This window comes from Empidonax traillii, unplaced genomic scaffold (assembly GCF_003031625.1).
Source record: "Empidonax traillii isolate 1590-97213 ecotype Southwest subspecies unplaced genomic scaffold, ASM303162v1 scaffold15:size5535645, whole genome shotgun sequence".
NCBI lineage: Eukaryota > Metazoa > Chordata > Aves > Passeriformes > Tyrannidae > Empidonax > Empidonax traillii.
In genome coordinates, this window is record NW_020955208.1 from 894,475 (window position 1) to 908,763 (window position 14,289).

General features: G+C 54.2%; 2 protein-coding genes across 3 annotated transcripts in view; both read right to left on the reverse strand.

Annotated features, from left to right (window-relative positions):
- LOC114061984 (E3 ubiquitin-protein ligase HECTD3-like) overlaps positions 1-241 on the reverse strand; it is an 8,835-nt gene extending 8,594 nt beyond the window's left edge. The window contains exon 1 of the mRNA XM_027892960.1: positions 2-241. Coding sequence (XP_027748761.1) covers positions 2-157 — 156 coding nt within the window. The 5' untranslated portion in view covers positions 158-241. The remainder of the gene's footprint in view (position 1) is intronic.
- A 4,046-nt stretch (positions 242-4,287) lies between these two features.
- Positions 4,288-14,282, reverse strand: LOC114061972 (E3 ubiquitin-protein ligase HECTD3-like). 2 transcript variants are annotated; one of them, XM_027892947.1, is made up of 21 exons: positions 13,941-14,270; positions 13,702-13,862; positions 13,236-13,328; positions 12,824-12,959; positions 12,283-12,398; positions 11,887-12,000; positions 11,429-11,511; positions 10,900-11,065; positions 10,333-10,414; positions 9,264-9,446; positions 8,536-8,588; positions 8,143-8,207; positions 7,617-7,720; positions 7,151-7,270; positions 6,743-6,832; positions 6,210-6,416; positions 5,690-5,819; positions 5,211-5,285; positions 4,904-4,985; positions 4,711-4,782; positions 4,288-4,486 (listed from the first exon to the last, which is right to left on the reverse strand). In XM_027892947.1, the coding sequence occupies exons 1-21, from the start codon at positions 14,268-14,270 to the stop codon at positions 4,402-4,404; spliced, it is 2,547 nt and encodes an 848-aa protein (XP_027748748.1). In that variant the 3' UTR covers positions 4,288-4,401. The 2 variants fall into 2 exon arrangements, with proteins under 2 accessions (XP_027748748.1, XP_027748742.1); XM_027892941.1 differs by having other exon boundaries at positions 13,702-14,282.
- Positions 14,283-14,289: the final 7 nt, after the last annotated feature.

Genomic DNA, 14,289 nt, shown 5'->3' on the forward strand with positions numbered 1-14,289 from the left:
CGGCCGCGGGGTCCTTGCAGATCTTGTACTGCACCTCCTTGGGCACGTAGCAGAGCGCGGCGGGCAGCGCCCGGGCGCGGCGGAAGCACTCGCTGCACTGCAGCAGGAACCGCAGCCGGCCCAGCACCTGGTGCGGCGCCTCCCCGCCCGCCCGCATCGCGCACCGGGCACCGGCCGAGCCCCGCTCCGCTGCGCCCCGGGCGGACCCGACTGCGGCCGGCGCTGCTCGCCCCGGAGCGCCCGCGGGGCCGGTTCTCCTCCGGCGGTGCCGCCGCGCCCGCCTCCCTCAGGGGCCGCCCCGCCTCGGGCAGCCCTCGGTGCCCGGCCGCCGCCTCCTCCCCGGGCGGGCGCCGCTCCGCCCGTGTGCCCCGGCACGCCCCAGCCCTTCTTCATCCGTCCCGCGCCGCCATCCCCCCGTTCTCCAGCCCTGGGGCCTCCGCTATCCTCCCTTTGCCAAGTTGTGACTGCGTTACGCCCACCCCAGTCCCTCAGTCTTCGTCAGGAGCTGACTCAGGTCACAGGCATCCCCTCACCCTGAGGCTTAGGACTCTGTTTCCTCCAGGCTTTCAACATCTTCTGTCACTGCATCTCCACAAGCAAAGAAGGGGTCCCTGTGGTGTCAGGGCACATGGCTACTTCTCCAGCCTGGATAGGGAAAAGAGGGGAGCAGGTATCCTGCTAGGGGGAGAACCAGCTCCCGGGGGACATATTCCTGCCCCAGGCAGGCCGGACACCAGTTGGGATGCTCCAAACATCAGCTGGGGAGGATAAACAGCTTTACCCCAGCCAGCAGTGGCACCCTGGCAGCAGGAGCAATGCTGTGACACCCAGCAGCACCCAACCACCCCAGAACGCTGGCAGTGTGTCACCCCATGTCACACCTGCCTGTTACATACCACGGCAGGGCGGTGGCAGAGAGCAACTCAACTCCACCCCACGCTACCTTAATTTCTTCAGGTTGGGCACAAAAGGCTGCGTTTAAGGATCATGAAACAACCAGCCTGGCAGAGCTCAAAGGTCCCTGCACCCCTCTGGTGCCGGACTGCTCTCCTGGCAGGTCAGAGTCCAGTTCCATCCCTGACTGCAAAGGCACAGTGCAAACCGATCCGACAGCTGTCACCCCCGCAGCGTTATCTATTGAACAGGCGTGACTCTGCCTCAGTGCAGCATTGGGCACCCGCCTTGCCAGGAGCAAAGTGCCCTGAACCACAGTGCAAGGGAAATGCAGACTTCTGCCTTGCTCCTGCCTGCAGTTACCACAGCCGGGAAAGCCCCATGCCCTCCCCCTCTGCAGCCACATCACTCTGTAGCACTGGTTGCAGAGCTGCTGCAAAGGGTTGAGTCAATTAATAGTCTGAGTCACTTCCATGACATCACTTTGTGTGCAAAGGGGATCACAGGGCCAGTTTCCGCTTCACCTCCAGCTGCCTCTCATGACACCAGTCTCCATTGCTGTTTAGAATCACGGAATCATTTAGGTGGGAAAAACTCAACAGCTCTAAAGCTCTTTGAGTCCGACCATAAACCCAGCTCTGCCATGTTCATCACTAAACCATGTCCCTGAGTGTCACATCCACAGAAGGACACAGGAGCCCCAGCCAGACCACACCAATCACCAGAAAGGTCAGCAGCAATTAGTTTGTTAATTTTATTTTAGATCCTACATGAGGTAGGAACAGACAGAACCTCTCAAACTACTACTACTGACAAACTACATTTTGTCATACTCTGGGGTATTAGTGGAATAACAAGAACAGCTAGACTACATGGGTGTCATTAATCATCTGAAACTATTCTATGACAATCCTGATGGCATCAGGCCCTCCCCCAGCTCATCCCTACGCACCCTGCAGAGCTGCAGCTCTGGCACACAGATACTCCTCAGCAGCACAGGGGCACCGGCACCTTGCTCAGGATGGCACTGGCTTGAAAATTGATCTCCACCCACTTGAGACTGGTTGATGGGGTGAAGACTCACAGCCTCTAGTTCCTGGTGCCCAAGAGGGCTCCCTCACCCTGGGCCACATCCAGAAGAAGTCCAGGGCATGGGCACTTGACTTGTGGGAGACATTGGACATGGTGGGAGACAGTTCCTACCCACAGCTTTAGAGATTAGAGATGTGACCCAGCACTGAAATAACACCAACCTGGGGCCCCTGAGACTGGCCAGAGTTGGGCCAGGCTGACCTTTTCCACAATTCACTGGGCTGTCACAGCAGAAATTCAATTTGTGATTGTCTTTAAAACACCAGAGATGAGGGAGGACCATGCAGAGGAGATCCAGACCAGTTACCAGCTCCCCCTTCCCAGCTCACCTTTGCGCAGCAAACTCAACAGCATGATCTGTGGGTTATCCTGGCATCCTTCCTCAGCAGCCAGGTTTGTCCAAACCCTCTAAACACGTTATGAAACAACCTCACCTGAGACCTCAGTGCTGTGATGGGCTCTTCCTCTTACTGGAAGGGCTTTCACAGGTCTCCCCACCCTGGTACAACACTACAGCCAGTGCAGTTTTTCTCAGTATGCTTGTAGGGACTAAACCCAGACCATCTCATACCAACCTTTCTGCTAGGGTCAGGGTATTTTTTAAACAGAAATCCCTGTTACCAGCTAGATTCTTTCCCTAGAGCTCCAGCAAGCCCTTGGGCAGCACTCTTCTCAGTAGCAGGAAATAAGGGTACACCTCCATAATTACCTCAGTTACCCTCCATCAGCTGCAGCTGCTTCCAAGGGTAGTGGAGCCAGAGATGCCTGCTCCCCAACAGCTGGTCATCCCACACAGCCCTAGCTGGATCCTAACCTGCCCATTCCCATAGGTAACATCAGCTCACCCTTCACCAAAGACTAGGGCCTTATCCATCCTGCCTTGAGCCACTTATCAACTAACCCTACCCTGCCCAGCAATAAAGCACCAGAGAGGAGTAAATTTTTATTGCTGCTTCTAGTTCTGCTCAGAAAATAATGTGACTTCCTGGTGATCTGCCTTAGAGATAAGTGGGCAAGGCTGGAAAAAGCAGGATTGATTCCACCCAAATGTCAGTCCCTTTCAGATCTAGGATGGCTCATTTCAAGCCCCAGCTTGCTGCTGCAGTCTCCTTCCCCAACACTCCTGACTGAGGCCAAGCCAGCAGATCAAAGTCCTTTCACCAGCTTGCTCATGCCTATTTAAAACAGACACCCTAGGAAGAGACTCAGTCACGAGCACTGAAAGGTGCTGCACTGGCTCTGCTCCCGTCCATGCTGGTGGCTGGAATCAGCCACAAAGCCAGAGATATCAATTCTGAGATGAGTCTAGGACTTAAAAAAAAAAGCCCACAGGATTCACACTCACCCAGCTGAGCATGGAAGGCCCTGCTGCAGGCAAGGACTGCAGAAACAGCTTCCCCATTCACCCTGTGCTCCCTCCACTCACCACGATGCGGGAGGTGGCAGCACACGCTCCCTCCTGGTCCTACATCGCTTTCAGCACAACCCCCCTCGGCAGATCTGGGACTACAGCAATTTCAAAGGAAACTGGTGAAGGGAAGGACTTCACTTACAAATGGAAGTGACTTCTGGATGACAGACTCCTTCAAAAGATGAGAAAAAGCCATGAAGCATTAAACACAGGAATAATCTTAACTCACAGCATCAGCCCCACTCCTGTGCAGCCCCGGTGACTCTGTGGCTCTTAGCCGTGGTGGTCCAACAGACCACACAGGCTGAGGATGGAGCTGGGGGTATAAACGTGGACTAACAACTGGTAGCTCACAGTGCTAGGCATTGACTAGCCCTGAAATACACACCTCCCTTCCCTCAGCAAAGAGCAGAGCCTGGTACTGCCCCGCCGGCTAGTGCTCTAATCCCTGCCATCTGTGAGGGAGAGTTTGGCCGTGCCTGCACATCTCCATGAGAACTCGAATGGATTAGTGTTAATACTGGCTTTTAGGGGAAAAATCAAGGCTCAAAAAGCCTGGGAGGAAGAGCTGCCAAGCCACTAGCATGTTGGATGCAGAACTGAAAGTCAGAGGAAAAGGGAAATAGTTTCCACCTCCTGTGGGGGAGCAGGTCCCTCAGCAGTCACTGCTGTGCAAGGGGTGCAAAGAACCACGGGTGGTCACAGAACTTGGATTCTGTGTGATGTAACAGCACGAGAGTCCATTCGGAAGCACCCACAGTCCTGCTGTGCAGGTCTGTCATGACACCTGGTGGCCAAAGGCACCCCTGCAGCACCTGCCACCAGCCCACCCCTTTTTCTAATCACAGATGAAAGATCTCATTTCCATTGGCCATAACCACTCTGTGAGCCAAGTTTCACCTAGATGTTTATTATATATACACATCCTGGAAAAACAAGGGAGCTCTTCCCACTGCACAGTTTTTTTTGAATGACTGTCCATGCTGCTGGGTCAGGCTGCAACATCACTCCTCCCATGGACTCACATCTGTGTCAATGGCCACACAGTTATAGGCAGCATAGCGCAACTTCTCTTCACACACCTTGGCTCTAGGGATGGCAGAAGGGGACAAAAAATAAAGATGAGGAGGAGTTTCCATTGCTGCATTTGCCAGCTGGGAGGACAAGACGTTCACCAGCTGCTCACAGACAGAATCTCAACAGCCACATGGGACAGGCAGGAGACGTAAGGGTGGCCCTATGGGTCAGCACCAAGGTTTAGAAGAGAGCCCAGACACACAGTCTCCCAGACACAGGGAAGCACCAAAACTTACGTGGGATAGTTGGGCAAGAAGAGAGTGCTGGAGCAGGTGGATGACTCCGGCAAAGCATCTGTTGTCTCAGAGCTTGGGGAGATGGTGACAAACTGGTTAGTACCAGCAGGCCAGTGAGGCACTGGAGACGAGATCACACACCCCTTTGGTGTGGGATCTGTCAGCTCTGCAGCCTACAGAAGAATGGACTCACCCCATCTTGTCTGGATAGATGTAGATCCGTGCTGGAAGGCGGCTTCTGCCAGTGACAAATCTGAGGAAGCGGCTGCGATCCTCTGTGAAGGAAAAGCAAAGGTATCAGCAAACCCTAGAGGGATGTACAGCTGCTTCCAGGTATCCCCAGTGATAGCAAGCAGTTCCTTCAGCCCAGCTGCTTGCTCTCCTTGGCTCCCAGCTGTTGCCCAGACAGCAGTGAGGGTTGGTTTCACCCTCCCAATTCCCAGCCAGCACACAGGAGCTGTCATGGCATGAGATGTGCAGGGACAGAGCAAAGCGCTCACCGTTGGTGAAGTTGTTGAGTGCTTCCCAGAAGTACTGAACACGGGTGTCCTGTGGCTCAAAGTCCTCAAACCGGGCTGGCAGAAAGGATACAGAAAAGGTGTTCATTAAGATCCCAGCTCCTCCTTTTTTGCCAGCACAGGAAGAAACCTCTGGGTGCCCACAGGGGTGAGCACATAAAGCCAAGGTGCAAGGACATGCAGTCAGATCCCTGTGGATCAGCCAGATCCACACATCAGCTCCACAGGAGCTCAGATACTGGCAGTGTAGGGATGCCCCAGCTTCTATTCTGAGGCCCAGCATGGAGTCAACAGACACCCTTGCCCCCACCAGTACCCAGCTAAAGCCAGGAAGCACACAGGCCCACACTGTCACTGCAATAAAGACTAACACTGGCCTCCCACATCTCTCCTTGTCCCAGCACAGACAGAAGACAGTCTTGTTTTCAGGAAAAGAATTTTCAGCAGAGCCCTTCACTTACTGAGTTTCTTCAGGGCATCAACTGTGACTTCAGGGTCTCCACAGACCTTTTTTTCCAGTTCCTGCCACGTAAGGAGGTCAAGAACAGCTTGGGGCACCACCTTCAGCAGCCCAGCCTGCATGGCCATGATCTGAAAAGGAGACAGGGCAGGTAAGCAGCATGTCCTGCCTATTTCCCTGACTCATGGCTGAGCCTAGGGACTCTACTGGATGCAAGCCATGTGACTGCTCAGCAAATGCTCCAAGGAACCTGAAGAAGGGGACAGAACCCCAGAGGGATGCATCCCAGTTCATTTAGGAAGCCTGTGTCAGAGCTGGGAATAAAAACCCGTATCACCCACGCTGCTACAAGCCACTCTGCCCCTGAACAACTCCATCGGCTCCAGGACCTCACCAAAAGGGTTGGCTACCATTGCACTAGCGAGCACAGGGACACCAACCGTGATGCATTTTACCAGAAGCAGACTAGGGGGGTGTCTCTGGGAACTGATGATGACACCAACACTATGGGACAGCATTACCTGCTCCTTGCTCTCCTCCAGCCGCGCCTTCTGCACCAGGCGGATGAACTCCCTACGGTCCTCGTAGCGCACCACAGTGTTGCTGCCGTTGGGGATCAGCTCCACCGCGCGCTGGTCGCTCAGCACTGTCGTGTAGGTCAGCTCGTTCCCAAATTTGAACTCAAAGGTGTCTTTGTCCATGACTTCCATCATCTCTAGGAGCTTCACCTGCCCAAGCCCCAAATAAGTGCTTGTCAGAGAGATGCCCAGGTCCCCATCTCCCCCCTTCCCAGAAAAGTGACAGTGACACAGCATGGGATACGCTGCCCTAGACCCTGGGCCACTGCATGCTTAAAGCAGCAGTCAGCATCTCTATAGGCTGCATCTCTATATGAGCATTAGATGCACCCTATAGCTAAAGAGTTGCCCTTTGCTGTGTGTGTTTCTTTGACAAATCACAGGAGGGAGCAAGCACATAAGGACAGGGACACAAATCAGCACACTGCTGAGTGCTACAAGGAATAGGATAGGAACTGGGAGGCTGTGCCTCTCACCAACATAGAGTCCACAGCAGGGAAGTCTTTGCTCCAGCTGACCTCCTCCCCTGTTAACTGTTTCCATACAAAACCAGGAAGAGCCAGGACCTGAAGGAGAAGAGAGATTTTGCTGAGTCTGTGTGAAAATGAGACATCCCCAAAGAAGGACATAGGACAAAAATGAGACACAAAGCAGCTTCCCTGTTCCCCCTGTCCACATGCAGAGTTCATCATAGCTAAGCAGAGTCACTGTCTCCCAAGCTCTCAGCAGCATCCCCCAAATCCCTCAGCCCTAAACCCTGCCAAACACCTTTTGTCCCAGAGTCTGACACAGCTTTTCCATGCTCCTGTCAGACAGGCTGCAGGAAGGGGCTAACAACTCCTTTTGCGGCAAATCTCCTCGCAGGGATGGTGTTGAAAGCTTACCAGAAACTCCTTGCCCCTCAGAGCTGCTCCCATGATCTGCCCAATCCACTCATACTTTGGGAAGTCTTTACAGGAGGGGTTAGGGACATACATGTCCCTGGCTTCTCCAGTGCCGTTACCCTACAGATGTGGGAGGCAAAACTCCAAGTCATGATTTGAGCACAGCATGAAACACCACAGACCATTCCTGCCGTGCCTTTGGGTACTTCTCACAGCAGAAGCAGGCTAACTCCCCATCCTCCTTGACAACATTCCCAGTGAGAGACCAGTCAGTATCCAGGCACTTGTTGGCATATTCTAAAAGGAGATGCCACAAAACAATTTACCCAACCCTTCACAAAGAAAAGCTTGTGACCAGCAGAAGCAGGTATGGAAGCAGGTATGTCCCTGGCATGCAAGGGGACAGGGACAACACTGCACTACCCGGCCCAGAAGGGTCTGTCCCAAATATCCCAACCCATGGCACCTGGTTGGACGTGCGCACAAAGAAGGGCAAAGGCACAGGGGTGTCCGTCGAGCTGGGGCACAGTTCCTCCGACATGTCCGCCAGGCTGTCTCGAAAACCACCACCTGCAACCCCAAGAGAAGGATATTTTTAGTGATGTGAACTCCCCATATGCTGACTCTCAGTTATGGAGCAAAGATGAAGAATCCTTCCTGGTCCAACCTGGTCCTGGGTTTAGCAGAAGGCTCCTGCCAGAGCCTTATGGAACCGGAGGAAATAAAACAGGAGAAATAACATCCCTGCCTGGCGTGGGGAGGACAGTCAGAAGGAGCATTGGCACTGGTAAAGCTGCTGTTAGTGACTAATGGAGGTCTGATCCCCATTCCAGCAAGCAGCAACTAGGATATGGCTGAGAGCAGCTTGACAAGGCAACCTGCCTTCCCTCTCTGCTCCATGGGCAGTAACACTGGGAACAAACAGAAGCCCCTAGAGAACAGCCAGCCCATCAACCCCTGCCTGCTCCAAAGTTGCCCCGTGCAGTCCCTACCTTGGTCGATGATGCCCTCTGCGATGAACTTGCACTCCCACCACTGGTCGTACCGCAACGGCCACCTGCAGAGAGCCAGCATCGCCTGAGCTGCTACTCAGAGCCAAGGAGGTGCTGGGGAAGCAGCAGGCACAGCAGAAACACCAGGGGACTAGGGTGGAGCAGCCTGGGTTTAGGATAGTACAAGATCTCAATCTCCAGAGACAGCTGTATCCTAAGTAGGGAGGTGACACCCTGGGGAATAGGCCCTCATCCCATGGCTGAGCTGGGTCCTGTCCTAGCAAAACCTCTCCAAAGCACAGGACACACAAAGGCTCCCCAAACACCCTGCTGTGACAGAGGACACAGCTCCCAGCACTGCATGATGCCCCCTCTCACCCAGACACCACTTACCTATAATCTAGAGGCTTTTCAAACTTGTCTGAGGGTTTCAGGCCTTCATATACCTGCAGCAAGCAGAGGATCAAGGCTGGTATCCCTTCTCCAGAGGAACTGATGCCAGGTGGAGGCAGGAAATTGGAAGAAGTCTGGTTTGCCCAAAACCATCAAATACTGACTGAAGCTGGTCTCTAAATGGTCTAGAAACCCTTCATTTTTGGAAAGGGAGCACAAATTACAGTGCCCCACTGTATGGAGCTTTAGGCCTCAGAGGTGCATAGAACACATTAAATTTCACAGCAGTCTGGGCTGTTTGTGCACACACAGAGCACTGGATCCTTTGGAGGCGGGGGGAGAATGAGCACAGGAAGATCAGCACTGCTGTAAAACCATGACACGGGACTGTATGCAGCTGCACAACTGTTGTCACATAAGAATTCTTTGCTGCCCTTTTAGTGTAATAAGACTGTTACATGCTGCATTAACAACATGCCACAGAGAGCATCCAGGACAGTAGAGATTTCAACTCAGAGATCCCAAATACCTCCTAGATGTTATTCCTGGATATGGGATCATCAGCACATGTAATTATAGAGCCTAAGAGTCACGTGAAGAGGCCTTGAGGGTTCTAGGTATCTCCAGCTCCAAGCTGCCCCTTCCACCCACCTTTATGTGGATCATTTTCCTTCTGGGATGCCCCACTCTCCCCAGAGCAGCAGGGACCCTTCCAGGAGGGACAGTACCTGGGTGAAGACAGCGTTCTTGCAGCTGGGGTCCAGGGCAGGGTTGTCTCGGTGCTCCATAGCCAGGCGTCGGTTAATGTAGAGCCGAGGCATGAAATTGGGCTTGCTGGTCTCCGAGTCCTTCAGGCACTGCGTGATGAGGGCTGTGCGCTTCTTGGACAGCAGCAGGAACTGCTTGATGTGCTGCCAACAGATATGTACAAAACATGTCACCTACTTCCTACTGTAGACACCACACCTCCGGGTCTCTCCCTTTCCCAGGGCTGCTGCATTCCCACCCAGACACATTCTCCTTGGCAGTATTCGCTCCCCCTCTGCCTCTGAAAGATTCTGCATTCTGGCTTTAGGGAGACATCAAGCTCAGTCCTCAATCCGTCAGCTGTCATCTGATGCTCAGCCCCCAGTATTGCATAGACTCTCTTTTACCTTCACTCCCACCAGAAAATTGGTCTTACTACCCCTCCTATTTGTAATCAAAGCCAGCTCCTCTAAGCAAACAAGAATCCTCAAATGGTTTGGGTTCTATGTTGAGTTGGCCTGGAAACACACAGAATGGAGCTATCCCAGTAATGTCCAGCATATGTATTCTTGGAGAGAATGTAAGGAAAACAGACAATTGGAGGGACAAACTCAGCATTATGAGAAAGATGGAAAGCAAAAGCTTATTAAAGCCAGAAATGAGTTACTGGTAAAAGCCTTGCAGTTTGGACACAGCCAACTCAAAGCTGCTGGCAGAAAGTGCAGGAACAGAGTGTCCTGGGCTGAGATCTTGTAGGGGAGATTTGTCCAGCTCACGTGCCCAGGGCTGCTAAGGTCCAAGTGTTTTGGAGGGTGAAATGTTCTGGTTTGATTCTTCTTGTTACCCCGTAGCTACATGCGTCCACATCCCCGGTTTAGCAGCAAAACTGACCTCTAAACAGTATCACTTTTCACAGCATTAATGAACTGAGCTCAGCCAGGTATTCCCCTTGAGCTGCTTTACAGGCAACAAGCACTGGCTGCCTCCCTTGACACAGCCCAAGCACAGCCACCCTGCCAGACTGAGGCCCCAGCAAGACACCCTGCTCACCTTGAGTTTGCTGAACGTGCCAACAGTGTGGTCCCAAGCTGGCACCAAGTGATGCAGGACACTGTCCAGGAGCTTGATGAACCTAAATCCCAAAGAAGGTATTGCAACACAGGAGGAACAGGGATCTGCACAAGTCTATTCCAGACCAGGCAGCCCCTGGGCACAAGCAGAAAAATAACAACTCATCCAAACCAAACCCAGTGTAGTTTTTTACATCACACAGCCTTTGGTACTAAATTTCCACTCCCTGGGCACTGCAGTGAATCTTGCACCCCCTTACAAGGGACTCTGCATGTACATGCCCCTACACTGCACAGATGTGCTGTGCTTGCAACACACAAGGCACTCACTGAACTTGAGCTGCAAAACTCCTCTGAAAGCGTAGGGGAGCTACCCCAGAGAGCCCTCTTTGCTCCCAAATGATTCTGCTATTTTCTCCAGCGTCCAGAATGTCTGTCCCAAAGGGAACCACACAACTTCACAGCATCCAGCCACGTGCATGCTGGAGATGGCACCAACCCCTGCAGGCAATTCCACCCCACCTGTCTGCTGCCCTCCACACAGTACCTTTGAATGAGCACAGCCCGCCGGTACAGCAGGTCAGGGTCAGTCCCTTCCAGGCGAGGGTAGCGCACCAAATTGGGCAGCTGGAACATGTCAGCACTGAGCCCCAAGTCCCTCTGCCGGGAGGATTTGATTTTGATGCCTCGGATACGAACGTCAATCCCATCATCTGCCAAGGAAGACCATGGATGATATGACCAAGAGAAAATAAGCCTTTCAGCACGGCAGGCCTACAGACAGAAGCATTAGGAATGTGACCAGCTCCACCAGCTCTGGGGCTGGGCACGGAAAGCCTGAAATTTCTCTGTAAAGAAGTGAGGCATTTACAGGAAAATAAAAAAACTAAATAATTGAAGGCAGAGAAAGGATGAAAGCTGAGAACTTCCAAAAGATCAGATCTCCCTGGAGTTTCCCTTGGTTCTTTTGCATCTCATCAGAAATGTCTCACAATGACAAGAAGTCACAGAACAAACTCTTTAACTACAGTATCACACAGGTGCATTATGGATGTGGCCACTGCAGCCAGCCCTACCTCTGCACTCCACAATCCGGATCTCGATGACAGGCAGGTGTGTTGTCATGTCCTCAAGGATGCACACATCCCCAATGTAGCTGCTGCAAACACAGCACAGATGAAGGCTGAAAGGCTGTTCTCTCGCCCATCCTGTCAAAATCCACTTGGGTGCTTGTAAGGGAAGAGGGTTTCCATCTTTTGAAATGGGAGCCTGTGGCAGGAACCCAGACCCAGTTGCCTACAATACAGCTGAATGCCTGAACCTGCTGGTGACACAGGTCCAGGTGACATGATTCTGATGTGCCCCACAATTAAATCGGGAGAGCACTGAAGACTGTGCTGTCTGCTGTTGTAGGCAGAGCGAACCCACAGCTCAGAGAGCCTGGCTGGGGCCGCATGGCTGCTTAGGGTTGGAGTGTTCAGCACCTCCAGCCCCTGCAAGGGCCGCGCTAACCTGTGTACCTCCATCCACTCACTCCTCAATGCAGACGTCGTTCAGTTTCTTCAGATTGTCTCCCTCGCCCCCGTACACAGCGACCCGCTGGGGTGTGAAGTTCTCATCGTTGGAATCCACTGTCAGCAGCAGCTTCCTGCGAAGGGAAGCAGGACATGAGGAGGAGTCAACCGCATCTGAACACCCATTGCTGTTCCCCTTCATTGCCTGGCCACACTGTTACCAAGTACATGCAGCTGGTGCTCTGATCCCCAGGTACTTGCGACAATGCCAAGACCCCTTCAAACCCAGAGCCAGGGTAAAGGCTGAGGGACTGGGAGTGCATGGCATATTTGGGCCACGACAGACTCAGTCAGAGAGAGGGAATCACAGAACTTGCCCCAGTCACAAGCCAGTGTGCAGAGCAGAGATGACTCACTTGACAATGGTGCCTTTCTTCATGTTGAGCCGCACCCAGTGCTGGCCCTGGGACCCATCACTCTCCCAGTACGTGTCAGCGCGGCTGTCGGTCAAGCATGACACATTGAAGTCCTCCTGGAAGAGGGCAGTGAATGAAAGGAAGATCAGATGGGCGTGGGATTAACTTCCCTTTAGCAGTTACTTTTGTCATGAATCTTAGTGCTGGGGGCATCACACTGGCCTGTTCCCTTAGCCTGGCTGTGGGTAGACAAAGGGAGTACACAGGACACTGGCACTGGACCTCTGAAGTGCTCTGGGGTCTCACACACACAGCACAAAATAACAATCTCTCCCTAAAATCAGCTTAGCAACTAATATTAGCATTGGCTTCTCAAACCACTGTCCCTCCAGGGGCACATTACACAACATGCTGCATGATGCTCTCCAGGCTTCTCCGCCACATCCTCAAACATAGCCCAGTCCAGAGCAGCACAGCAAGCTCCACGCTCCACAGCCCCATGGCACAGCTGGGCCAGTGCAGCCTTGTCCCTTTAACCCACCGTGTAGGACGAGACATCGATGCTGTCCACGTACTGCTTAACGCTGCCCAAGTTCTCATCTTCCTTCCCAATGTGGTCATACAGGAAATGCACTAGGTCTTCATCACATTCGTAAGTCCACGTTGGGGGCACAAACCTACCAGGGAGAAAGGATTACTGGGTCTGCAGAGCCAGAGGAAGCCAGGCTTATGGGTCAAAAAAGGGAGGTCTGCATCCCACTTGCCTTGTCTTGCCCCATTTCCTGCCTTTTGCAGGCTTATCTAGGACAGGACTGTGATGCACAGAGCTGTTCTCCACTGCCTGTCTTCCTCCCTTTCCCCCCAACCCCGTCTGCAGGAGACAGCTGTCTGAGCAGCCAGGGAGAGACAGCACCTTGTGCCCCGGCAAGCAGAAGTTGAGAAACGGTTCATACCGAAGCTTCTCTACTGCAGCCTCATCCTGCTCCATGGGCCTGGGCTTTGCTCCGAGGCGCAGGGAGTACGTCAGATCCACCACCTGCTCCCATCTGAAACAGCACAGAGAAGTGGAGGGAGTGAGAAAATTCCAAGAGGAAAAAGGGAGTAGCTTTAGGGGGAAGGTTAGGGTTTAAAGCCCCACCGTGCTCCATCACCTCCAGCCTCAACTGTCACACTTTTCTTTCCATCCTTCCACACCCAGCTGGGCAGGTGACAAGCACAGTGCCCTAGCCAAACCCAGTTCACTCCACATCCGGCATCCTTCTTGCCTCATTTCCATGGAACATGTCCAAACGGACTGGGGCTCCCCAGCCCAGAGCAGGAAGGGCCGAGGGGCAGCGTCCCGAGCCCCTAGACAGCTGGTCCCGGGTGAGCACCTCCCTCTTCCCGGGGACCCAGCGGGGCATCGTGGCGGCCCCGCACCTGATGACGGGTTTGTAGTCAACCCCGAAGAGCTGCTGCTGCCGCTGGATCCGCTCCGTGGACTCCACGGGCACCAGCCGGTCCCCGCCGTCGGCGTGTTTGCACACCAGCACCCAGCCCTCCTCTAGATCGCAGCCGCTCCGGTACTCCTCCAGCTGCTCCTGCGGGGACAGCGGGCGGTCAGACGGGGCCGGGCCGGGCCGGGCCAGGCCCTCCGCGGGCTGCCGCCCCCGCGTTACCTTGCTGAGCTTGACCCAGAGCCCGGCGCCGTTGCAGTACTCCTCGCCGGTGGCGCGGAGGCAGCCGCCCTTCCGCACCTCGATGGTGGCCCGCGCCGCCCGCTTCCCGCCCCGCGCCGGCCCCGGGCTGTCCCACACGCTCAGGAGGCTGCGGGCGGCGGCGGCGGCGGCGGCGGCCGCGGGGTCCTTGCAGATCTTGTACTGCACCTCCTTGGGCACGTAGCAGAGCGCGGCGGGCAGCGCCCGGGCGCGGCGGAAGCACTCGCTGCACTGCAGCAGGAACCGCAGCCGGCCCAGCACCTGGTGCGGCGCCTCCCCGCCCGCCCGCATCGCGCACCGGGCACCGGCC

Bases quoted from the DNA above. Each gene is read 5' to 3' on its own strand.
- LOC114061972 (XM_027892941.1), bottom strand. From the start codon at position 14,270: ATGCGGGCGGGCGGGGAGGCGCCGCACCAGGTGCTGGGCCGGCTGCGG. The intron at 6,833-7,150 runs GTAAGCTTTCAA...CTTCTCCTTCAG, and splicing joins TGAGGGGCAAGGAGTTTCTG to GTCCTGGCTCTTCCTGGTTT. The intron at 6,417-6,742 runs GTGAGAGGCACA...GGGCTTGGGCAG, and splicing joins CTGCTGTGGACTCTATGTTG to GTGAAGCTCCTAGAGATGAT.